Source organism: Hydra viridissima, unplaced genomic scaffold (assembly GCF_058129835.1).
Source record: "Hydra viridissima isolate aposymbiotic clone 2 unplaced genomic scaffold, HvirCarnegie_v1 scaffold_11, whole genome shotgun sequence".
NCBI lineage: Eukaryota > Metazoa > Cnidaria > Hydrozoa > Anthoathecata > Hydridae > Hydra > Hydra viridissima.
Window position 1 is genome coordinate 15030924 of NW_028324310.1, and position 27602 is coordinate 15058525.

General features: G+C 32.1%; 3 protein-coding genes and 1 pseudogene across 5 annotated transcripts; 2 read left to right on the forward strand and 2 right to left on the reverse strand.

Moving 5' to 3' along the window:
- Positions 1-8551: 8551 nt before the first annotated feature.
- On the reverse strand, positions 8552-9742 carry LOC149882378 (zinc finger MYM-type protein 1-like; annotated as a pseudogene).
- Positions 9743-11798: 2056 nt separating this feature from the next.
- LOC145191007 (prefoldin subunit 2-like) lies at positions 11799-26188 on the forward strand. The gene is made up of 3 exons (XM_090067044.1): positions 11799-11971; positions 24769-24892; positions 25702-26188. Exons 1-3 carry the CDS (start codon positions 11835-11837, stop codon positions 25873-25875), a joined length of 435 nt encoding a protein of 144 aa, XP_089923170.1. The 5' UTR covers positions 11799-11834; the 3' UTR covers positions 25876-26188.
- Positions 15872-17649, reverse strand: LOC149882379 (uncharacterized). Its single transcript, XM_090067091.1, has 3 exons — positions 17488-17649; positions 16044-17405; positions 15872-15950 (listed from the first exon to the last, which is right to left on the reverse strand). The coding sequence occupies exons 2-3, from the start codon at positions 17237-17239 to the stop codon at positions 15872-15874; spliced, it is 1275 nt and encodes a 424-aa protein (XP_089923217.1). The 5' UTR covers positions 17240-17405; positions 17488-17649.
- On the forward strand, positions 20831-23719 carry LOC149882380 (uncharacterized). Of its 3 annotated transcripts, none has more exons than XM_090067043.1 (3): positions 20831-20867; positions 21077-22089; positions 22700-23719. In XM_090067043.1, the coding sequence occupies exon 2, from the start codon at positions 21077-21079 to the stop codon at positions 22085-22087; it is 1011 nt and encodes a 336-aa protein (XP_089923169.1). In that variant the 5' UTR covers positions 20831-20867; the 3' UTR covers positions 22088-22089; positions 22700-23719. The 3 variants fall into 3 exon arrangements, with proteins under 3 accessions (XP_089923169.1, XP_089923166.1, XP_089923167.1); XM_090067040.1 differs by having other exon boundaries at positions 21077-22076; positions 22238-23719; XM_090067041.1 differs by having other exon boundaries at positions 20840-20867; positions 21109-22076; positions 22238-23719.
- Positions 26189-27602: the final 1414 nt, after the last annotated feature.

Genomic DNA, 27602 nt, shown 5'->3' on the forward strand with positions numbered 1-27602 from the left:
TACTTTTGTTTTACTGCTTCCTTCATATTTAGTACATTATATATTTAGTACGTTATATATTTAGTACATTACATATTTAGTACACTATATATTTAGTACGTTATATATTTAGAAAAAAAGTTATTTTATTTAAAGAAAAAAAAACAACTTTTAAATTAGTTTATGTATCTAATTTTTGTTTAAAGTTTTTGAAAAAGTTACCATTTCGATACCGATAGCTTATTCGTGTTTCTAGCAACAACAACAACAACAAAAAATAGAGAGCTTGAAATCCTTTTGTTGGACAAAAGTAATTTTACCTATCTTCGAAATTCAGAAGATATCATATTTACATCAAATTTATGCAAAATATTTATACGAAAATTTATACTAAACCTCATTTGCACAAGTTATCTCAGTAAATCCGGGGTTTGATTCTTTTTTACTTGGGTCGTTTTACTTTCCAGTGTTTCAACGAAAACTGCTTCAGTTGTGGCACAATAAACACGCAGTTCTTTTGTTTTTAAAAGATTTTATTCGGTAAAAGTTTAGCGGTCTAAAACATGTTCATTTGGAGGAGGAAGGAACACAAGAAAAATTTAACGGTTAAATTTTAATCTAATTCAACTCTTCATTGAAAAAAGTGAACTATTAATGAAAAACAAAGATTTAAAATCATTTGAAAGGGTTATTTTAACTTGAAACAGATTTCAATTTCTGTAAAAAGAAGAAAGATTCTTATGATTCAGAGGTCATTTTCAAAAAATATGAAAGAAGTTACATATTCATTTTCGCATTGTAGACAATTACTTCAGCGTAGCTAAGCTCTAGCGTTCTCGAAACATTTTGTTTCTAGAAATTTCGATAATGATATCGAAATAAAAAAGTCATTTCGAGAAATTTCGATATCGAGACTGAAAAAAAATTTATTTCGAGAATGGGTTTCGATATTATTATCGATTCAATCGAGAATATTGATATATTTCGAGAAATATTGAGAGATTTCGAGACATTTCGAGAAATATCAAGTAATTTCGAGGACGCTAAAATATTTTAAAAAAAAAAAGGTTTATACTTAAAAATTCTGATACTTTATTTAAATTTCTTGGAAAAACTCAAAAATGTAAATTTTAATGTAGAAAAGCCAAGACTCTTAAAGCTAGAAAAGCTTAGAAGGTTAATGAAAATCACATTGAACTGCATGGGCCTAGCATTGGTGCATCCTCATCGTCTTCAGCATCATCATCATCGTCATCATCAACTTCCACGGTCTCAGGTGGAGTTCTAGGTACAGAAGATGGAACACTGTGTGGAAGACTGGATGGCACACTGGGTGAGACACTGGGTGGGACACTGGCATACACAATATCCATAGACACATCGGATTTTTCTGGGTCTGCAATCTCATCTTTTGAGCAAAGCCAAAATTTTGCCCATAGTGACTTTTTTAATGTTTATTTGAACATAGATGAGTGTCTCCACATGTTCTGGTTACAGTTTGGTCCTTTTGTGAGTGACAATGGCACCTCCAACACTAAAGACTCTGTCAGAAGGTGCAGATGAGGCTGGCACACCGAGCCACTTCCTGGCAGCTTCGGCGAAGAGAGTAAACTTTGCCTTGTTCTCAGACCAGAATTGTAGTACTGGCATATCACATTCAGGCATAGCAGAATACAATTCGAATTCAGTCTGGATTTTGGATTTTGTTGGAACTGTGGCTGCCAATGGGGCAGGATCATCAACCTCAACCTGCCACTTCAAAAAGAAGATCATCAATTGGCAGAACTTGTGGAGCGGTGGAAGCAGTAGTTCTGGATTCTTCAAAAGACTTCAACCACTTTTTGTGGCAATCATGATCTGTGATCAGTGCTTTGTAAGCAGCATCGTAGCCTTCAGCTACAATTTTTTTTAGTCCTTTTCCTTGCTAAAGGGGGTTCAACATGTTGCCAACAAGGTAAAAATTGTTTGTAGCACCACAGGCAGGAAATCGATCCAGCAGGTTCTTGATGAACTTTCGAAAGAACAATTCAGCAGCAGGAGAGACACCACTTTGCAAGGCTCTTTCAGCCCTAACATGTAGAGCATAGATATGAGCAATAACCCTGTGGATTGTGGGCACTTTTTCAGCTGAGATTGACTCTGACACATCAGCAACTCGTCCAAGGATTGGCAAAACCTCGTCAAAGAGATCAAATTGACCTTCTGATGGAATTACCTCAGCCAGATTAGATGGGTCACTTCCTGGATTATTGTTGATTGACAAGAGGACTCGATGCATTTTGACAATGCTTTCCAGCATGAAAAAATAAGATTTCCACCGGGTCTTGACTGGAGTGATGATTTTGAGATATTTGATGGCATCCTTGTCTTCAACTTCATCATCCTCGAGCATGAATTTGATTTTTTTCTTGATTCTTTGCTCAGACAAAGGATCAAGAAAAAAATGGGCAACTTTTTTCAGACTGTGGCAACTTTTGGACAGACTGATGGCCAAAGTTAGAGCATTGCAAAAATTGAGTCCAACAACTTTTTTGCATGCCTCAACAGTTTCTGTAGTAACCAAATTGAGAAGGTGATCCGCACATTTCAAGGAGTGATCAACATGCTTGCTCTTTGGAATTGACGCAATCATGTTCTGAGCCGAGTCATGTGTGCAGGTGACTTCTACATCTTTGGTAGTGTCTTCACGAAGTTCACCAACATACCTAAAAATAAAGGACAATAATTAACATATCGTTATTTATTGTTATTTCTCGATATCTCTCGAAAAGTCTTGAAAAGTAACTTTATTATAACTTAAGTTAAGGCATAAAAATTGAAATTATTGATTTTTGATCGAGATTCTCGATTAGTTTCGGGAAAGAGTTTCGAGAACGCTAGAGCTTAAGCGTAGCAAACCGTCAACATTTCAACGAGTGTGTAGGGTAGTATAGAACATTTTAACGATTGGATAGGTTTATAGATGAGAGAAGCAATTTTCATTTTACAACCTACATTTTTGACTCAAGGTAGGGCGAAATCTTATTTTTTTTTTTACTCAACATGTATTTTAATAAAAAAAAACTCAAAAATTTGACGATAGTAATGTTGAAGACCTAAAAATCTGTCAGTCATAGCAATCAAGACCTAAACTGCCAACATAGTAATCAAAACCTAAAAAAATCTCGACGGTAGTAATATTAAGAACTTAAAAACCTAATAAAATAAGTACTATGATAAAGAATGGAAATTTTTTTTTTTTTAATTTGTTTTAATTGATATTTGAGCAATTCCAAGAAGCTTCATAGAGACTAAGCGCTGCGTCTCGTTATCTTTTTATACGAGACGAGACAATCCTAAAAGCTTTGTCCCGATTAGCAATAAAAATCGAGACAATTTTCAACTTTCAGTCGAAATTCGGGACGATACCGAGACGAGACGGGATATCCCGGACAAAATAGGAGCTTTACAATATTCCGGAATTTACATTTTTTTAACAGGACATAACGAGGCGTAACGAGACATACTAGTTAATCCTTAATGTGAAATTTAAATAATGAATTTCTGGCACAATTAACATTACTTATTTCAGCTACGGTTATTGATATTGTTATACCATCTATATAAACACAGCTTTAGCAAAATTGATGGTAGCAGCTGAAATCAGAGGGAAAAAAAATATTTTTAGGATAGTATTTAACTTTTTCCACTAAAATATCGTGCAAGAAGGGGATAAATATGTGTCCAATGGCTAAGTTTCTGATCATTTATTAACGTTTATCGCTGAGGTCAGTATTCACTTCTAATGCAAGAGTTTGCTTTACACTCATATTCAAGGGAAAGGTTTCATCCAAACATTTTTGAGTACTTTATATCATTTTTCACTTTACACTGTTTAACATTTTATGTTATTACTTCTTTGACAATTATTACATTATAAATAATGTTACTTGTATATTACAGGAAATACTGAAGTTGTTAAGTAAGGCTATTTCAAATATCTAGCACTTCTTGAATAGTAAATCATTATTCAAAAAAAAAAACATTTTAACAATTACATCCCTGGTTGTGAAATATAGAGAAACTAGAAAGCTCGTTAAAAAACTAAGTCGTTCTTCTCTGAAATCCTTCGAAAATGCCCTTGCCAATGATAAGCGTAACCCTAAAAGACTGTTTTCATACATAAATAGTAAACGCTCTGTAATAAATCAGATCTCATCTATGCGAATCACCAGTTCCAGTGAGATCATTAGTTCTGACAAAATTAAAATAGCCAATTCACTTAACAATCAATTTCAATCAGTTTTCAGCAAAGAGCCATCTAATGACAATCTTCCCCGTTTTGATCGTAGAACTAACGCAATCCTCAATAATATATCTTTCGATACTCTGGCCACAATTATGGAACTCTCAGCACTAGATATATCTAAATCACTTGGTGTAGACAATGTCAGTCCTCACGTTTTACGCTATTGTTCTACCTCAATGTCTTCTCCACTTACTCTCATCTTCCAAAAGTCATTAGACAATGGTGAAATTCCAAGCTCATGGTCCAAAGCAAATGTAACACCTTTATTTAAGAAGGGCTCTAGAATCGACCCATCAAACTACAGACCAATATCCCTCACCTCAATTCCTTGTAAAATAATGGAGAAACTAGTTAAGAAGGCAATTATGCAGCACCTAATATCAAACAAACTTTTATCAAATAGTCAACATGGATTTTTAGAAAAAAAAGCATGCGTTACAAATCTCCTTGAAACAATGGACTTCTTGACTGGAAATATAGCCAGAAAGCTACCAGTTGACGTCATATTTCTGGATTTTGCTAAAGCTTTTGACAAAGTCCCACATCAACGAATGCTTTACAAATTAAAAATGTACGGAATCGAAGGCAATCTTCTCAATTGGATAAAAGCTTTCCTACTCAACAGGTTTCAAAGAGTCATCCTTGGTGACACTCAATTGGTTACCTGTGACAAGTGGAGTTCCACAAGGATCAGTCTTGGGTCCAATTTTATTTGTCATTTTCATCAATGATCTGCCGGATGTAATAAGCAAAGAAAACAGTTGTAAGATCTACGCTGATGACACTAAAATCCTAAGCATTGTCAACTCACTTGCTGCTCAACTTCAACTCCAATCAGATATTGACCAAATTGTTCATTGGACTAAATCTTGGCTCATGGAGTTAAACGCAAAGAAATGCAAGGTTATGCACTTTGGTCAAAAAAAATTAATTCCTTTCAAGTACTCAATGGAGGAATTAGGCCCTTGTTCAATAACGACTCGAACTACATTGGAAGCAACCACCTCTGAGCGTGACTTGGGAATTCAAATTACCAATGATCTTAAAGTAGAAACCCAATCCATCATTGCCTCATGCAAAGCAAATCAAATGCTAGGCATCCTAAAACACACTTTCCAATCTCGTGATGCTTCTTTATGGAAACAACTCTATTGCACCTACATTCGTCCTTTACTTGAGTTTGCGATTCCGGCCTGGAACCCCCATTTGGTGAAAGATGAACAAACTATTGAGTTAATACAGCGTAGAACAACAAAAGTACCAGACAAACTGAAAAAGTTAGACTACATGTCCAGATGTTTACATCTTGGCCTATCTTCTCTAGTTGAACGTCGTAAAAGAGGTGACCTCATTCAAAAATATAAACTTACTAATAACATCGACATAGTCAACTGGCACTTTCCCCTCATCACAATTCCACCAAGAGCAAATCACAGAGAAATTCATCACCGTGAGAAGTACAGCAACAATTTAGCTCGTTTCCACTTTTTTAACAACCGCATTGCCATGGCATGGAACATGTTACCAGATAAAGTAATTAGTTCTCCAACTGTCAACAGTTTTAAAGCGAACCTCGATAAGCTTTAATGTTACTACAGCTCGCAGCTTTCCTTAGAAAAAGTTGCAATATGAGCTTCACAAAAACTAACTGTAATCTGACAATCTATAATTTGTATTTTGTCAATTATTATTATTTTTGTTGTAACAAATATATATTACTATTACTATTACTTACTAACAAACTTCTAAGTAGTATATGATGACAAAAATATGCTTCTTGAAACTATATTTGATATGTTGAAACAAGTCATACAAGTAAAAAAACTCAAATTCAAGAAATGCAAATGTCAGAAGACAAGGTTTTTATGGGTTCATTGACATTTGTATTTCTTCAGTAACTCCCTATACCGCATGTGAGCGCAGCAATCCCTTTATATTCTAAAAGTAAAAGTGTTAATTAACTAAAAAATAAACTAAAAGTAAAAGTGTTAATATAAATCTCCTTGGAACTCGGTGGAGCATTTTTTTTAGCTGATATTGAAAACCAAAAAAGTTATGCATATATTCTATATTATTTTAGAAAATTCTTCTAATTTGAACAAAAAAAATCAGATTGCAATTTTTTTTTTTCAATATATTTGAAATATATAAAAGTAAAAAGATTATCTTAAAAGTAAGTAAAGACTTAAATTTAGATTAAAAGTTCTCCATTTTTACTAAATAAAAATCTCTAATTTTTTAGATTTCTTTGAAAATAATATTAAAGTTTTTATCTTCTTTTAGCCATAAGATATAAGTTTTATGAAAAAAACTGTTTTTACTTTTTAAATAAATGATCATTCTAATTTGATATTATTTATTGTCATTTTTTTGTTGTTTTGAGACACTGTGCGTCATTTCTGGCTGGCAAACTAAACTTGGCAAAAAATTTTCTTCGCTGTGGTAGTGCGAGGTAGATATCTAGTTAACATAATTGATCTCGTAACGTTTCATAATATCCGGGACACAATTTTTAAATTCCGAGATAAAACTATTGTCCCGATTTATAACTTTATTTCGGTACAATCTTTTCGTTTGTCTCGTTATTTTTTTCCAAATCATTTCTCGTCTCGTTGTGCTTGTCCCGGTTTACTTCAAGAAAACGATTCCGAGACGCAGGCGCTTAATAGAGACTAAACCGAAGCTACATAGAGACTATAAAGAGGCTAAATAGATTCAGAATAATTCACAAGAGAGGAGATTCTATTTTACCTTATATAAGAAAGATATATCAATTGAAGATATAGCTGTGTTTACTCCAATCTGAGTGTGAAGTAAACTAACGCACAAACGTTTTTTCAATGGAAGTTTTTAATTGGATTCAGTGGCAAAGCTAGCATGGGTGACACTCGGGGCGGACATTGATGTTACCCCTTGAAAACGGTTAAAATTAACATTATGCAAAAGAAAAAAAATCAGGTAAGCTTGAAGTATGATTTTAATTCAACAATTTAATTAAACATTACAAAAAGTATTCCTGTACCATTTACAACCGCATATAGTAATGCTTGTAAAACAAGTAAAAAGTTAATAAGGAAAACAAAATGAACAATATATCTTCAATACTTTAAGCAAAACAGAAATGAAGAATTTCGACTCGGAAAAAAAGTTAAACTTTTGTTAATTAACATTAAAATATCAGTTATTTAAAAGTTTCCTTTCCTGGTCTTCAAAGCTGCAGACCTGTCAATCACATCATCAAAATCAATATCTTTCACCATATCACTTTCAAATGATAATATAGCCAGATCAGAAAGTCTTAACTGTTCCATGGTTGATCGCAAACACTTCTTTATAAGTTTCAGTTTTGAAAAGCTCCTCTCACATGAAGCCACAGACACACAGATCGTAAAAAATAACTTTAGGCTTAGTGAGAGCGTTGGGAGAGATTCAAGGAAATCATAGTCAGCTATGAATTTTAAAATATCAAATATTGACCAGTCTTTAGCTTTGTGGATATCAACATCTGCTGCCGTCATGTATCATTTCAGCCTTGGTATTTCTTTTAAAAGCTCTACTTCGGATAGCTCATCATAGAAAGTGGTCAATTTTGGAACTGATACCCTCAACTATTCTTCAGTTGCCGATAGAAGACTCTTCGCTTAATAGCCTCAAGCATATTTGCTACGTCCTTGATCGCTGTTGATCTGGTTTACAGCTCAAAAATATAACGATCAATACACTCCAGCATCGCCCCATTGATTTCTTCTTGCATAGTGAGTCCAGCATCTCTGAGTTATTCCCCTGTCATTCTCTTCTTGAACCTTACTCTTCTCTCTACTGTTACTCCAAATTGGTTTGCTTTTAAAAGTCTCTCTTCAATTGCATGCTCCACTAAGTGACTGCGCTTCTCCAGCAGAAAAGTTCTTAATGCCTCTAGTTTGGTTACTACTTTGTCAAGAGTTAAGCCTTTAGTCTGCAGATACTGCTATGTCAAATTAACCTCCTCAATTACAGCAGCCCAGAAGTAAAGGTAGCACAGAAACGTGAAATTACAGACAGCAGGTAAAACACCTTGTGCTGCACCTCTTGTTTCCACATTTTCACGAAGATCACAAAGAGCTTCAATCGCCGCCACACATTCATCAAACTTATCTTTCACCGGTTTAACAGCAACATGATATGCACTCCAGCGTGTTGTTGATAGACTTTTAACCGACATTGCAGTGTGTTCAATTAAAACATCCCATTGATTGGTGGAAGCAGCAAAGAAGGAATACATTCTCTAAAGAGTTCCAAAAAATGTTACACATAAAGCATTTTCAGAATGCCTTGAACACATCCATGAATTTCAGACATTGTGGCGGCATTATCATAAACTTGTGCTCTGCACATCATTATGTCAAATCCATCACTTTCTAAATTTTTTAAAACGTCTAAATCGAGGTCATCAGTTTTTTTACCCTTTAAAGGAAAAAATCCCAGAAACACTTCTCTCACTTCGACTTTCCCGTTGTGGATTTTCACATATCTGATCACCTCAGACATCTGATCAGTGTGTGATATGTCAGGTGTGGTGTCAAACATGATTCCAAAATACCTTTTCAGCCTTTATATTATTTAAAAGAATTTCCTTCACATGATTTGTCAGAACAGTTATAAATTCATTCTGAGTTTCTAGTGAAAGATAAGATACATTCACAGATCCTTTTACTGTTGCAGATGCATTTTGCTTTAATATCATTAAGTGTTCTTTCAACACAGAGTCATATTTAGAAAACATCTTAACCATCTCAAGATGGTTTCCTTTATTCAAAGAAGATGCATCTTCCTTATGGCTACGAAATGCTAGTTTTTGCTTAGCAAGAAACCCAGTGACAAATTTTGATGTTTGTTCTGTTACATTAACTGTAAAGAGTCTGCAGCAAACAAATTTCTCACTGAGGAACGAGTAAACCATCCATGACCGCAGTATTTTTTCACCATTTGGCATCCTCTTGTGGAACCATTCTTTATACAGATGGCGCACATCTCCTTTAGTCTTTGCACCTTGCCTTGTCACAGTACTGAAAGGCCCATCCTTGTTCTGAAAAGAACCACTTCCTCTTTTGATAATTTCAACTCTAACATGATCTGGAACAGGTGCATTCCAGAAAGAAGCATCAGATAAAATATTCCATTTTTTCTTATCTACTTTACTCAACACATTTACAGTATCATGACAAGAATCATTTTCAGCACTGCTACTTCATTGTGCATTTCTGCATCAATCTTGTAATTGTAATTCTCTTCCATTTCTGGCTTTAGTTGTTCTTTTGAAGAATGCGTGCTGTCAGGATTCGAGGAATCTTGACAGCACGCATTCTTCAAAAGAACAACTAAAGATCATTTGATGAACCTTAGCCATCAATTGGTCTCCTAACATATTGAAGCATGAATCCAGTTAGTGATTTTAGTGATTCACATCTTTTCTTCTTACCTTTTTGCTGCTCGCATCCACTAGGCCTCTTTGATTTGTGCCCTCCATGTGGTATGATGGAATATTTTAAACTAGTATATATATATATATATATATATATATATATATATATATATAAATATGTTGGTAATGATGGCTATTTGGCAAACAGCCAATTCTCAGTTGAATATGATTAGTCAATGCTATAATCAATTTAAAGAAGATTTTTTGTAATGTTGGTTGATCTTTTAATCTTAAAATAATAATAATAAATGGGTTTTATTAACAAAGTATATAAATTATTATTTATAAATATATAAGATCAATGTACCTTAAATTAAAAGTGCTGCTGAGCTATAATTGTACAAATTCAAGGTAACCACGTGTTTTATTTAAATTAGTTAATATTTAAATTAATTTAAAATAAATGTTTATTTCGTTCGATTTTTAGAATTCGTTATTTTTAGAATTCGATTTTAGAATTCGTTATTTTTAGAACTCGATTTTAGAATTCGTTATTTTTAGAACTCGATTTTAGAATTTGTTATTTTTAGAATTCGATTTTAGAGTTCGTTAGATTTTTGGTGTATTTCAGTAGGTTTTAGTAAAATGAATCAAATTTTTTATTATTTTTTGGTGTCATCCCATCATGGTGTCACCCGGTGCGGCCCGCACCCCCTAACGACGCTACTGATTGGATTAATACTTATTATCAATCATATGAATAGTTATCAATCTGATATTTATTTTGTTATATATTTTTTATATCTTTTATATTTAATTTTTTATATTTTATACTGTAAATGAGATATATATTGTTGCAAAGTCTTAATACCGAAAGTTTCTTATTTTTTACCATGACCACAATATTAAAAAAACAAATATCACTTTACCCCAGTTTGCCCAACAAACAATTACACAAATAGGGTGCGTAGAAACTCATAAGAAATTTTACTTAAAATGCTCTATCGTGATGGTTCTTAAGCTAAACTTATGAAACTTGAAGAGCAAGGTTTGATCACCACTCTCTCTTTTTTGTTTTGTTTTTTAGTTTTTAATAATTTTTGTAAAACTTTTTTTAATATGTCAAAAATGATTGATAAAAAAGCTATCAAAGAGTTGGTTTCCGCAGGGATGAAGCCTGCAGATGTTTCAAAAGTGTTAAGCTTATGTTTGGCGCCAATTTATAGACTGAAAAAATGAGTTAGATGACAAAGGTAGGCTTAAGAAGCACCCTGGAGGACGTCCACGAGCTACTAGAACTCAAGATTCGATTAAAAGTGTCAATCAAAAATAAAAAATAATCTCATAAGATCAATGAGAAAAATAGTTAGGGAAGCTGGAGTAAATGAGGGTACCAACAGCATAACATCAAGGACCATTCTAAAGCAAAGTCAAGGGCAAGAACAAGACGTCATCTGATCACATGCTCGACCACAGGCTCCAACGCTGAAAAGATCATAAAGGTTATTCAACATTCTCAAAAATAGGGAAAAAAAAAAAATGTTGTTTTCTGATAAGTTTTTCAACATTGGGTTCTCTTCACAAATGTAGAAATAATTACTATACAAGCCTTAAAAAGGCTGAAGATGTCTCAAAAAACACTAGAAATCCTTTTTATACAAAGCGCCTTGCAACAGTTATGGTTTTTGGTCAAAGGAAAAGAAACCTCCGCGCAGCCCTGATCTGAATTTCTCATAGCAAATGGGGAGAAATTGAGTCTAAGGTTTGTGCCGCATCTCATGAAAATATGAAATCTTTGAAAATTTCTATAAAGAAACAATGCTCAAAAATGAAAGTTTGCTCAAGGTTCAAAACTCGCCTGATTTTAATAATTGCTCCCTAAAGAGGACATATTGAATGATTGCCTTGCTTAAGGATTATTAAAAACAACTTGTTTGTAAAATTTTGTTATGTTTTAGAGCGTTAGTTATGATTTTATAAAAAGCCATACTTTCTTCTTACGAGTTTCTACGCACCCTGTGTAAAGTAATGTACTTAGGGTGGGTTGAAAAGTGCACTTTGATAAAATGATAAAAAAACGATGATAAAAAACATGTCCCAAAAGAACATCATACCTCAAGATAGGATGTTCTTTTGAGAAATGTGTTTTATCATCTTCAGTAAAAAATGGCCGCTGGAAAAGCAAAAACGAAGTCTGAATTATCACAAGAGCAAATAATTACAAAATTCAACCAGATGCGTCAAGAACAACGAATCATAGTAAACAAAATTGGAGAACTTGAAGCAGAGATAAGTGAACACAGGTTGGTTAAGTATTGACTTTTTTGGTTTAGCATAGGTACCTTTTTGGTAATTTCTAACCAATTATTACTTTTTTGACGCAGTGTGTGTGTGTGTGTGTGTCTATATATATATATATATATATATATATATATATATATATATATATATATATATATATATATATATATATATATATATATATATATATATATATAGACACACACACACACACACACACACACACACACACACACTGCGTCAAAAAAGTTTTCATTCACCTGTCCTGTTCATTTTTCAGACGTGATAACTTTTTATTGAACAAAGATATAAGCAAAATTTCAACTAAATGATATCAGTTAACCATTCAAGAAATATTGTAAAAAAAGATTTTACAAAATAAAGAATAGAAAATTAAATATTGCATTTTAAACTACACAATGCTTGTTTTTTTGCACCAAAAAAGTTTTCATCCACTTTACAAAAATCAAATAAAATTGTTATGCAAACTCAGTTTGCTAGTATTTTAATATCTTGTGTTTCCACCACAAGCTTTATTACCTCATGCAGTCTGTTTTTCATAGTATTAACTAATTTTTGGATAATTTCTGGAGTAATTGAGCCCCACTCTTTCATAATTACTGATTGGAGTTGTTGCCGATTTGTTACATCATGGTTCCTAATTCTTCTACCCAATTCATCCCACAGATGTTCAATAGGATTTAAATCTGGAGATTGTGGAAGTGTATGAAGTTGCTTAGCTATTTTAAATATAAGCCATTCCTTGACACGTTTGGCTGTATGTTTTGGATCGTTATCTTGCTGAAAAATAAATGACTTAGTAAGTCCCAATTTGTGGACACTTTCTTCCAGATAATTTTTTAGAATGTTTAAATACACATTTTGATCCATATTTCCATTAATGAAAACCAAGTTTCCTACACCTGAAGCACTCATACACCCCCACACTAAAACACTTCCTCCACCATGCTTCACTGTTAGACACAAGTTTTGTTTTTTAAATGCTTCATTTGGTTTTCTCAAAACTTTTTAACTCTTCCATCTGATGAAAACACATTAAATTTTGACTCATCTGTAAAAAAGGACAGATTCCCAGAGTGTTTGTGGTTCATTAATATAAAGCTTTGCAAAGTGTAGTCGTTTGGCTTTGTTTACTTTGCTGATGTAGGGCTTTTTCAATGGTACTCTACCATTGTATCCAGCTCTTTCTAAGGTTATTCTGATAGTTTCAGGATCAACTTTTAAATTGTAATTATTTTGCAGGATTCCAGCAAGTTTTGGAGCACTTATTTTAGGATTCTGGATGACTCTTCTCAGAATAGCTCGTTTATGCAATACTTGAATCTTATTTGGACGTCCTGTACGTGGCTTATCAGCAATTTTTTTGGTGGTTTGGTATTTCTTGATAATGGACTGCACAGTTGAACGTGGTTTCTTTACTATTTCTCCGCTGTGATTTTCCCTCCTTCCATAGTCTAACAATAAGTGATCGAATTTCCTCTGCAACTCTCATTTTTAATGATTATTCTAACAAAAATTAAAAATGTAAAAGATTCACATAAAGAAAAAATAATACAAAAATCTTACTAAATCTAATTTATATTTAAAAAACATTACTTTAATTCTGGTTACATAACAAATTGAGGTTGGAGTACAGGGTGGATGAAAACTTTTTTGGCGCAAAAAACAGGCATTGTGTAGTTTAAAATGCGATATTTAATTTTCTATTCTTTACTTTGTAAAATCTTTTTTTACAATATTTCTTGAATGGTTAACTGATATCATTTAGTTGAAATATTGCTTATATCTTTGTTCAATAAAAAGTTATCGCGTCTGAAAAATGAACAGGACAGGTGGATGAAAACTTTTTTTTAATAGTGTGACATAGTGTGTATATATATATATATATATATATATATATATATATATATATATATATATATATATATATATATATATATATATATATATATATATATATATATATATATATATATATATATACATTAAAGTACTTGTAGCTTTCACTACAATCTTTATATTGTGGGAAGCTCTCCTTATACATTTCGTGCATCTTTGATAAATTAAGTTCCTCTGGCAGATAAAGCTTCCTAGTATCATACAAAGCATAATGACTTTGCCGTCCTCTAAAAGATTTAATATGATCATTAATACTATTCACAAGGTATTCAGAAAAGGCAAGAGGACAGTTTGTGTGTTTTCCTTGCAGGCTCACAGGAGGAATTCCTAAATAAAAAAATGTAGTTTCACAAGCAATGTGATCAAATATTAAACTGTTTAAGATTGTTAGCTGTCAAATTATACAAAGAATAATTTGTTTTGTTAATTTTTAAAGAAAATTGGTTAAATTACATTTATACATCGTTATATTAATTTTTTGATTATTTATTTTAATTATTATTTAGTAAATAACATTTTATATATGCTTGTATACTCACCAGTCTTAGCAAGACTTTCTGATTCTTTCTACTCTTGCTTTTCCAATGCCAAAGACGATAAAAAAGAATTGATACAAACTGGAATCTTTTGAGTACTGTTATCTCTTGCCACTTTGATAAAGAAGAGGATGAGTGGTCATGTAGTAATAGTGTTTCTTCTACTTTTTGAGGTCTTCTTCGTTTTATACTAAAAACCTCAATCATCAAAGCAAGAAAGGTGTCTTGGTGATCTCTACTTTGTATTTTGTTAAATTGTGTTAGCAAAAGTTCTCTCTCTTCCGCTGTTGTTATTTGAAAACATTTATAATACTTGCAGTAGCAGGGAAGGCCCATTTCATGTAATAATAATCATTCATTTCTCTGTTTTTCCCACTTTCATCCAAGTTTTTGCCTTTTTTTTTTGGATTTTCTGTAATATCAGGAAATTTACATTTATCCACCATTTTAATAAACAGTAAATGATAACATTATCCTAAAAAGATTTTGAATGGCTTAATGATGAACAGCACTCTTTTCAAGCTTGAAAGATATGGACATCACTGGTTTACCCCTTATGGTACCTTTTGTTATGCATAAATTCAGGGGTGACTTAATTTTTTTTAATGATTTATTTAATTGTAATGATGCAACAGCATACTTGCTATATAGTAGGATGAATAACTCCATATAGTAGGGTGAAAAATCTGAAAATGTGACATCACTGGTTTTCCCCTTGCACCCTTCATATATATATATATATATATATATATATATATATATATATATATATATATATATATATATATATATATATATATATATATATATATATATATGGGCAATTCCACGCAAGTGACGGTCGTAACATTTGACGCTTTTTTAGCCATTAAAAATTAACCAAGAATGGTATTTACATGAAAATTTCCAGAAATGTTAAATACTATTATATAATTTAGTATGCAAAAGTTAAACCATTCAAGTGTTCAACTTATTTGAAAAATCAACTTAATGTAGCGTGACGGTCGTAACGCTTACTTTTTGACAAATCTAAACAAATAAACTTTGTCAATCTTTTTGCAGCCATCTACACAGTGAAAAAAAAATCCTTTGCTGTGTTCTTTAACTACAGATTGAACTTACTATATGGTGAGTTTCATAGCTTTTGCTTGAAGTTTTCTGAAAATTTTGTTAAGTCTTATGTCGTGACGTTCGTAACTGTGACGGTCGTAACGAAAAAGCCAAAAATGAAAAACAACAAATAACACAATGAATGACATAATAAAAGATGAATGATTATAAAAACCAATTAAATTATGTTAAAAAATATGAATTTTATAACATTATAAAGGTTATCCATGATGGTTCTTCAATACTGGGATCGTTTTATTTGGAGTAGGCAACAAATGCTTAATGCTATTTATGCTTCCTGTTTTTTTTTGTTTTATTAACTCTATTTAATACAACTCAATACCTAGGAGTATGTACTTTCATACGCCTGGCAAATGTTTTGCGGAGCCAGGAATCCAATATAGGAAAAAAATATCTTAGATAAGTAAATTTTTTTTACTTATACATAAATTTTAAAATTGTTCCGCAACCCCATTACAAAATATTGGAGAATTTTGAAACCAAAAACTTTCCATTTTTTACTTGCCAGAAATGCATTTTGGTAATATTTTTAACGGCTTTTGCTTCTTCTATCTTATCAGCTATTAAGGCCCACCTTAGATAAATATCATCTGTGTTGATAAGTCTAACATATGTTTTGCACCCATTTGATGCTAAGAGAAAGTCTTTAGCGTTTAAGACGACCACTTCACGAGATTTTACGCTGTTCCAAACAAATCGCTTTAATGACCCTCCTACTCCATCAACTGCTCCTTTACCGTGAGAGGTAGCAAAGAAGTTCCATTCTATTCTTTGAAAATGATATTTCACAGAGCAATGTTGTATGAATTTGGCCATGTATCTATTTTTGAATTGAGTGCATGGACCATCACTCCATAATACAACTTTTTTTATATAATCAATGCAATAGAGGTCAAATATTTCACTTAAATATGTAGTAGTGGCGCGTTTTGATTTATCATTATCGTCGGATATTATTACAACTGATTTTGGCTCTAATTGGTAACGATAGATTACAACTGTAAACAAGGTAATAGTTGACTGTGACCAATAAGCAGCTTGAACAGCATCTTGATAACCACATGTATAGTTTTGTGAATAATCAAAGTGTATCAAAATTTGGTCCGGTTCGAGATTTTCTTTTTGACTGCGGTATTGCTCAGACTGGTGCTTTTTAGTGAGATGATGCTCAGTAAACTCTAGTAAATAGTCGCGGAAATGCTTAAAAATACCTTTTATGTTTTTTTTATGTTGACTGAGTACACAGCGATGATCTTCTTTAATCCACCAATTATAGGTGATTAAGGTATCCATGTCTCCGTTTTCGGGCAAAGAAACTTTCAATAATTTACTATCACAACACAATGAACATTTCATTATCCAACATTGGTACGTTGGGGGCTTGCACAATACATAATTTTCGAACCATTTATTGCAATACAATGGAAAAGGTATTTTACTTGCCAAAGCAGCACACAAATAAGTAAAATTACTGTGATAAACACAACCACATGTTTCAAGTGGTGTATTTTTGCACGTAAGAATGTATGGAGGCCTTAATTCACAAAACTTACTCAACTTAATTGTTTTGCCAGCACTCTCCTCACAATACAGTTGATGCAGCTCCTTTAAATTCATAACTAAATAGCGCTTTTGAACTTTTTCTCCGTCGATTTTCATACAATCTTTTCTTCCAGGAGACATAACTGATATATCTTCTCTTTCATAAAATACTTTTACTTTTTCAATTTCTTCTGATGTGAAGTGAACTCAATGTATTTCTTTAGCAGTGCATAGGCCATATTCAGCACCCAACTGCTCTACAATAGTTCGTCTCTTACTTGGAGACTTTGGAAGAGCCTGTTTTGTCCTAAAAATGTTATTTGATATAAAAGAACCCAAATTATGTGTAAGCAATTGTATTAAAAAAGTTATGTTAGTATAATAAATACTTGTTTAATGCCTTTCTCATTGACGATTTGCAGTTATAAGAGTTGTCTTGCGTGGAATTTAGACTGACTTTAGTATTGAATTCAAGTTTTTTTTTCATTCTTAGCCTTTGGTTGCGAACCTTCGCTTGATTTTTTTGTTTGTTTTCTTTTCTTGGTGTCAATAACTGCGGCCTTAGATAACTTCTCTTTCTTTCTTTTTCTAACAAAGCTTTTCTGTTTCTTGCTCTATAAGCTTTCGATCTTTCAGCATCTGACTTTGGCATTTTAAATGTTATTAAATATAACGCCTGCTGTTTGTGATTTATGCTCCGTTATGTATTTTTTAAAAACCCGCGAAATGTTGTAAATAAAAATTTACAACGTTTCGCAATTTTTTGAAATTAGTTATTCATAGTTTCAAAAAAAATTTTAACAAGTTTAGTAATAAAATGAATAAACAAACTGCAAATTAAACAATAAACAAAATTGATTAATATTATAACTTGGTTTAAATGATATATATCGTTTGAAATGAATTAAATCGTTCGCGCTTAAACTTTTTTTTTTAAGTCAAGAAGCCGTGATGGAAAAACAAACATTTCGTGATGGTCGTAACGTACTTAGTAACATGTTGAAATGGTAATCTAAAGCACTTTAATGTTTTTTTTTTGAAACGATGATAAAATATGTACGAGTATCTTTACTTTTACCATGATTGTAGTTTTAAAAAGTTTGATACGAAGCATAGAAAAAACTTTTCGACTTTTTTTTGTGACGGTCGTAACGTCTTGTTTTCATTAGTATGCTCTTCTTATAGACCTAGTTAGAGTTCGTTTTTATAAAAAATATTATGCATAATGTTTAATTTTGCCTTTTAGTCAAACTTAGAAGTAAAAATTATTTTAAAAAACAGCACTGAAACCTTTTTCAACGCTTCACAACATGACTATATATAAACGTCAAAAAGTGCTCATATAACCCTTATAACTTTAAAAGTATGTTATAGTATGATAAAATGATTTTTTTAATAAATTTTTTTCTTAAAAGTATTCTTAAATAGTTGGAAAATAAATTTAAAAAAGTTATTATATGTCACCGTGAAATTTTTTTTTTTTTTTTTTTTCCTCTTTTACGTGGAATTACCCTATATATATATATATATATATATATATATATATATATATATATATATATATATATATATATATATATATATATATACAGTACTGGTCATAAGTTTAGAGCCACCCCTTTTTTTTTAGTTTTTTGCAGATTATAAAGCCATAACCCCAGTGCAGCAAAATAATATGTTATTGAAACATGCAAAATATATTGTTATAACATTTTAGTACCAAAATGAGTATTAAAATATTAATAATGAGTAGGTCCACCTTTATTTTTAATTACTTCAGCCAACTGGGCTGGCATAGTGTCAACAAGTTTCATTGCAATCAACAGCAGTAATACTAGTTCAAGCGGCAGAAATAAAGTCCCAAAGTTCATGTTTATTACTAGCACGTTTTCCTGCACAGCGGCAATCAATTTCATCCCACAACTTTTCTATGGGGTTCAAATCCGGTGACTGGGGTGGCTAGTGCAAGACTTGAACACCATTAGCAGCTAGAAAGCCTTTAGCCACTTTGGACGTGTGCTTAGGATCATTATCTTGCTGAAAGATCCATGGAAAAGTTGCAAGAAACAATGCTGTTGCTGAAGGTAGCAAATGCTTTTGCAAAATCTCTATACATGGCACCATTCATGATTCCTTCCACCTGATCCAACTGGCCCGGCCCAAAAGATGACATACAACCCCACACCATGATGCTACCACCACCATGCTTTACAGTTCCCTGCAAACATTTCGGTTTATATGATTCATTTTGACAATGTCAAACGAAAATACGTCGAGAATCATTACCAGCTAAATTAAATTTGGACTCATCAGATCACAACACCGTTTGCCAATCAGTAACACTAAAATGCAAAAATTCGTGTGCAAATTTGAGATGCTTCTGCTGATTAATTTTTGAGATAAAAGGCTTTTTAATAGCAACACAACCATTCAAACCTTCTTTATTCAAACGACGACAAACAGATTTTGGAGATATTAAAGGTCCACCAACATCATGCCACTGTAGAGACAAAATTCTGGAAGAAAGGCGACGATTTGTTAGGGCCAGGTGTTTTAAGGTTCTATCTTGATGTAAAGTTGACATTCTAGGATGGCCACATCTGGGTTTGTCCGTGAATGTATTTGATTCCAAATGTTTCTTATATGCATTTTGTACAGCATAGCGACTTTTTTTCAATTTTTTGGCTTAAACTCTAAAATATAAATGAAAATAACGTTAAATACATTATCTAACTAGTGTACACATTCCAAAAAGTAGCATAAATAACAACTGAATTAACCAAAACATCAATACCAATACATCATAAAGTTACCAAAATATGTTAAAATGTTCAAAAATTGGCTATAATGTTAAAGAACTCATGAAAATCAATATTTATATTTGGTTCAATACACAATTATTCATGAATATCAATAGATTCGTACCTTGTCAAATTACTATATGCATTGTTATGCTTATAATGTTAACCTCACCATACTTATGCCGCAAAATGATGAAAAAAACAGGTGGCTCTAAACTTATGACCAGTACTGTATATATATATATATATATATATATATATATATATATATATATATATATATATATATATATATATATATATATATATATATATATATATATATATATATATATATATATATATATATATATTAGGGTGGCCCTTATTTTTGAAGTTTTAAAATATCATTGTCTGACCCCTCAGATGAGTTCCAATATATAAAAAAATAATTCAGGCCAAATATGAGCAGGATTGAACAATATTTAGAGGTGGCTCAACTAAGCTTTAGTTTTGTGAGAATACCAAAATCGGCGAAAAAAAATTTCAGGTTCTTTTCAATAAATGATTTTGAATATTAAATGAATAAATATATTTCAATCAATAATTTGAACTAGATATCATGTTTCAATAATGTACTAATCTAAAAAATAATTAAATATAAAATTATAATAAATATAAAGGTAATAACGCATAAAAAAAATGTTCTTCAATATATCTAAATAAATAATTTATAATTTTCCTCAGTAATTTTATTAATTCATAATTTTCTTCAGTCATTTTTTTCAGTAAACAAAACTAAACATGTAATATAATTTAATATTAGCACCTATTGGGCATCTTATATAATATTTAAATAATTCTTGTGCTAGTTCTTTGTAGCCATCTGGTATTATAAATTTCTTCTTCTACTGTTGTTTGTTAATTAATCAAAATAAAATTTCTATTTAATAGTTATCAATAATCACAGATATTAGCAATCAGCAAAGGTTAGTATGTCAATTTAATTATAAAATATATTATGTTATATATATAATTATATGAGGGAGTCTGTATGACTGTAGATTTCGTTTTGTATTATTGCATGGCATGTCAATGGCATGTGTAATTTTGTAATTTGTTTATGCCAAAAATTGCATAGTTTAATATTATGTTATAATATTATGATGATTAGTATAAATCTGTTTGGCATTTTCAGATGGCATTGCATTCACAAATTTATCTTGTTAGCCCTGCTGAAAGAATTGAAGGTAGTAAATTGCCATCAGGGAAGCAGGTTCTTGGTCACTTTCTACATCTCCACAATGTTTTGAAAGAGGATATTCGAAAGGCTGCAACCCACGCTATTGAGAAAGTTGAAGATTTCTGGTTTCGAGCTAAAATTCCAACCAGGCATCATCAAGATTCCATCAAAAAGCTTGAGCAATTATTCTTCGAGTGGAAAAGTCTAAAGAAAAACAAGAGCCGCAAGACCGAGACTCAACAAACAAATGAAACCGCATTTTCAGCCGCAATAGAAGAACTGTTCGACATTGCACATGCTGACGCCATGGAGCTAATTGAGAATCAAGAAGATAAGGTCTTTCTGGAATCTCAAAGAAAAAAGGGACGACCTGGCTGCATGGGCGGAATCGATAAGGTTCTGCTTCAACAACAAAAAAAGCAGAATGAGAGAAAGCAGATATTGCAAAAGAGAGTACATCGATCTCAACTTGATAAAAACACCTTGCTAGATAAAGCTGTGTTGGAGAGCAGCAGCGCTGATTCAGAAGAAAGTCAGTCTGAACCTGAAGATGAGGATCCAGTTCTAAGCACAAGTACTGTTACTCCTTCTTCTTCATCACGAAAGCGAGGACGCCAAAGTGTTGTTTCACCACAGCTGGCATCTATGCTTGATAGAAATAAAATGAGCGACAGGGCTGCTATGATGGTCATCGTTGAGGCTTCGAGGGCTCTTGGACAAGACGCTGAATCACTCGCTTTGAATAGATCAACCATCCAACGACTCCGTCGGAAACACCGACAGCAAATTGCCTCCGGAATCATTCAACATTTCAAGCCAAATACTGCTCTTACAGTACACTGGGATGGCAAGCTGATGCAAGATCTGACTGGAACAGAGAAGGTGGATAGGTTGCCCATTCTTGTCACAACAATGGGGAAGACAAAGCTTTTGGATATTCCAAAGATTCCTGCAGGTAATACATAATGGTATAATATATAATGGTATAATATATATGCCTACTTTTATTTTAGTTAAATGTTTTTATAAATTTCGAAATCATTTATTATTATGAAATGTGAATGTGAAATCATGTCAGACAAACTTTAATAAAGACTACTATAAATTACTTTTTAGGCACTGGACAAGATGAGGCCAAAGCAGTCTATGATGCTATCCAAAAATGGAAGCTGGAAAACTTTGTCCATGGTATGTGTTTCGATACAACCTCTTCCAACACCGGTCGGCTGTCTGGCGCTTGCGTTCTTCTCGAACAGCTACTAGGGCAGCCTCTACTGCACTTTGGTTGTCGACATCACATCATGGAACTGGTATTGGCTGCTGCTTTTTGTGTCTGTATGGGACCCAGTAAAGCTCCGGAAATACTCGTTTTCAAACGATTTCAAGCACAGTGGTCATCCTTTGACCAGGAAAGTTATGAAGATGCCTTTTCGGATGATGTTGCCTCAGCTGAACTCTCTGAAGTCAAACATGTAATCATTGTTTTCTGTGAACAGCAGCTGCAAGATCATCAGCCACGAGATGACTATCGCGAGCTGCTCAAACTGATGCTCATCTTTTTAGGAAGAAAGCCTACAGATTGGAAGAATTTTCGAGCGCCTGGGTCAATGCATCAAGCTCGATGGATGGCGAAAGCCATTTACAGTATAAAGGTTTGGCTGTTTCGATCACAGTTTAAGCTGACCTTGCGAGAGTCTCGTGGCCTCCTACGTGTGAACATATTTCTTGCAACGGTTTATATCACGTTCTGGTTTTTGGCGCCTCTGGCTTACAAAGCTGCTAGGAATGATCTACAACTTATTCAACAACTCCAGGCTTACCCTGATCAAGATATTGGTGCCGCAACATCACGCAAGCTTGCGGGCCATCTTTGGTACCTGTCAGAAGATTTGATCCTTTTCAGCCTCTTCGATCCAGAAGTGGATTTCACTACGAAACGCGAAATTGTTAAAAGATCATTAGAACAGGAAGGAGAAGAAGTACCTTTGAAACGTGTCGTGGTGGACTTGGCGACAGTACAACAAAAGACGCTTCCTGATTTTGTCTCAAAAAGAAGCAGAAACCTGTTTTCTATTCTGGGCATGCCAGATGGATTCCTGGCCGAAGATCCTGAATCATGGAACAGGAGAGATGACTTCAAGGTTGCAGAGGCAATCGTGAAATCCCAGGCAGTAACAAACGACCATGCAGAACGAGGAGTTGCCTTGATCCAAGATGCAACTAAGTCTGGCCGATTTAAGAGCGAAGAACAGCTGCAATATGCTCTGCAGGTTATCGAACAGAACCGGGCAAACTTTCCGAATGTGAAAAAATCCACCTTACTTCACAATTAACTAGTTCAACTAAGTGAAGATGTGTAACTTTGTATTCTATTGTTTCTGTGTTTGTCTCTGTAATTAAGAACTGTTTTTAGTAGTTAGAATTAATTTTCTGTATGAAACTGATGGCAAAATGTGCTGAATTCTGTCACAGACATCAAAAATTCGTATATGAGAAAACTTTGACGTCGTTGAACCACCTCTAAATATTAATATTTTTTTATGAAACTTTACACATAATTTTTTTGTATGAAATGGAACCATTTAAAATGGTCAGACTTAACATTGCTCTTATTTAATTTTTTATCATCATATAAGGGCCACCCTAATATATATATATATATATATATATATATATATATATATATATATATATATATATATATATATATATATATATATGAAGGGTGCAAGGGGAAAACCAGTGATGTCACATTTTTGGATTTTTCACCATCCTATATGTAAAAACAGTCAAAAAAATTAAGAGGCATCATCTCCTATCATTATAAAACAATTCTTTGTTTGAACAATATGTATGCTGAGACACGCTTAAGATAACTTTAACTACTTTAGCCCTCTCATCAAAAGAAGAGAAATTCTCTTAAGAATCCAAATTTAACTGTTCTCTGACAACATGCAACAGTTCTCAACCTCATACCATTTTTTAGGAAACCAATTAAACTAGTTGGTTAGGGTGAAGAGTTGAATTTGCAAAGACACAGATAGTATTGATAAATCATCTGGGCTGTTTAAAAGTCTTACTCAAATCAAGTTTTAATGTCACAAAAAAAATTTACTCTTTTAACTTTTGCTTAGCTTTCCAAGTTATATTGAGCAATTTAAGGAAATTGGCACTTAAAGAGTGTTGATATGAATGGATATACCAATGTTCTTCAGGGAGATTGCAAATTAATAGAAAACAAACACATTTCTCATGCTCTTATCATCGAAACTGGATTTTTAAAAAATTTCCTTTTTTTTATCTAACAATCTTTCAGAGCTTTTTAAAGATAGAATTGACTTTTAAAGGTAGCTATTATTATTACAAGGCCAAAAAAAAAAAAATTTTTGTTTTTCAAAATGCTATTTTATAAAATGGGTTTATATTCTTAGTTTGAAGCTGATATTCTCAATTAATCATCTAATTTTTGTAATAAATGTAACATGTGAGGATTTGTTAACAAGTCATGTGCAACAAAACTTTTAGGTTTTTTAAAGTGTTTTTATATTAATTTTTTTTTTCTTAAAAAAAGTTATTATTTCTAGATTTCAGTTGTTTTTTGTTTTTTTATTTGCTTAAAGAGAGTTGAATTTTTTCTTTTTCTCAAGTGTGGTTATTGACACCTTGAAAAATGTAGATGAAAGTCGCAAGTGTTTTCGAATGGTAGGAGGTATACTGTCAGAGCGAACTGTAAAGGAAGTTCTTCCAGCATTACAGAACAATAAAAATCAGGTGCTGAAATGTATTTTATGGGTTTTTGTTAAGATCACATATATAAAACAGTAGCATTTATAGAATATGCTATGTAGATGCCCATCATAGAGGGGGCAGCCAAGCCAGTTGGCATGGGCCTTGACTAGAAAAGGGCCCTCAAAAGGGCATTAAAAAGTAATTGATAAATGAAGTTTTTTAGTCTCATCAGTTTAATATTATGGTAGAAAAAATTGTTATAACATAAAATTAGTAAGAAATTGAAAGATTGGCAAGTTGATCATTCTTTTTCATTTTATAACTCAGTAAAATAAAAATCTAAATGAAAATTAGTGTAATATAATAAAGTTTTTGAACATTTTTTTACATAACACTAATTTAAAATGTAAAACACACACACACATACACACACACACAACACACACACACACACACACACACACACACACACACACACACACACACACACACACACACACACACACACACACACACACACACACACACACACACAAAGCACTCAAATAAACATTGACAATTGAAATCGCTGAGTTTAATTGTTGTTGTTGTTTTTTTTGTTTGTTTTAGATATTTTCAATATAAATATATTTTTATCAGGTTTTTAAAGCAGAGAATAAAAATGTAATTTCTAAATACCCTACGACTCTTCTTAGCTTTTCTGAGTATTCGAACTTTTTTTTTTTCTCTAAATGTTAAAATTTAAACTTTTTTACAGTTTTAACTTTAGATAGGTGATATTAATTTTTATACTTAAAAAGTTGTATCATGAAGAGATTGTTTTTCTAATTAAATTTTTTTTTTTACAACAGATACAACAAGTCATCGAAAAACTAAACACTCAACTCCATGAGAAGGGTGAAGAACTAAACAAGTATCGTTCAGAACACAACATCGTCGTTCGTGGGGAAAAAGACAAAGAGAATAGTAATACAAATGTATCTAACTCATCCTCAGGGGTTTTAGTACCACAAAAAGATGATTAACTGCATTTTTAAAGCAAATTTAAAAAGTAGGGCAAATAATAAATCGCGTATTGACTGAAGATGCCACGCGTTCGAGAACCGCATTCTTTGTAACTATATCATTTTTGGATAATTTCTCAATTTCTTCGAAGAATGTTGCGGTTGGCTCCAGTCGCTAGTTTTGTTTTTGTTTTTGTTTTATATTCTATTCCGTATCTTTTAAGAATGTTTGAGTAATCGAGGTACTGTATGGATAGTATGTTTCTCTAGAAACTACTTCTCAAAATCAAGATTTATAGAGTTTTAATATTTTGCGAATAAAACATTTTGTCGATATTTTTGAATATTTTTTAAAATTCTGACGTTCTGAAATTTTTATTAATTACAAACACAAAATTTTTTTTTTACGCGACCATAGCAACCCATTCTGGTAGGTTGAGCGGGGTTCAGACTGGAGGTTAAGTCGGCCTAGTTACAAAAATATTCTTATCTTCGATGCGATGATAAAGTTAAAAATTTTTTACAATTATGAAGTAAACATTTTTACCATAATGTTAAAAATATTTTAGCCCCGTTGTTTAAAAATATTAATAACACTAATATTTAATACAAAGAGTATTTTTTTGTAATAGAAAAAATTAAATTAAAACAAGATGAAAATTTAAAAAATTCAACGAACAAATTTACGGCAACGAGTTTTTGTCAATTTTCAATAAAATTTCAGTTTTTTGGTTTGGCATTTCGTTCATTTACTTAAGGTTTAGACTGTCATTTTGTTAACTTTTCGGGTTTTTTTTTTTTTTTTTCTAGCAATTGTAGAATCTGAATTAAGCCTCTTTTCTATGCACAAGGAGAACATTTAAATGTTCCTGTCCCAAAAAGTTGATCTTTATTCTTTTTTTTAAAGAGCTTAAGTTTTAAGAATGAAGGTTTTTCCGTTTTAAAAGTTTTTTTATCGGCAGCGATCTGAATTTTGGGAGAGACCAACGATCGTTTTCTAAGTGAACTTCGTGCGCTTCATCTTTCTTATATATATATATATATATATATATATATATATATATATATATATATATATATATATATATATATATATATATATTCTCCTTTTCTCTGTTTTGCAAGTCCCTATTAACAAAGAAAGTTTAAGACACGCGTCGGTTTATTACCTCAATACATACGTCAGTTGACAGGTGTAGCAGCTGTAAATTTGTGTGGCGTACTTATGCCCAGGCATTTATTAAAATCTGCGCTCATCTTTCTCACAACACCGTTTGTATAAGTTCATTAAACAGCTTGACTGCTTTAGCATATGTAAGCATTTAAACAGCTCTCAATTTCTTTACACTGAAACCAAATTCACCAATATAAATCTTTATGGAAACTGTCAATTCGTTAATTACTGGTGCTTTTCGAATTCGAAAATTAATTAAAAGAAATGTCCAATCGTCGGATTACTACCTGCGCAACAAAAATTAATATAATAAGAAATAATTTAATTTTAAATCTCATGAGAGACAATCACCTTGAATAATTTGCAGTTTAATAAACGTTTGACTCGTTATTGTTGCTGCTGCGAGGAAAATTTTTCTTTTTTTTTTAATTAAGTTTTATTGTTGGATTGGAATTTTACTTTACATAAGTAAATGAATTAAGTAATCTTAATCAAAAAAAAATTATTTTGATTTAGATTATATTTATCTTAAATTAAGTAATCTTAAGTAAAATAAAATTCATTTTAAACTTTC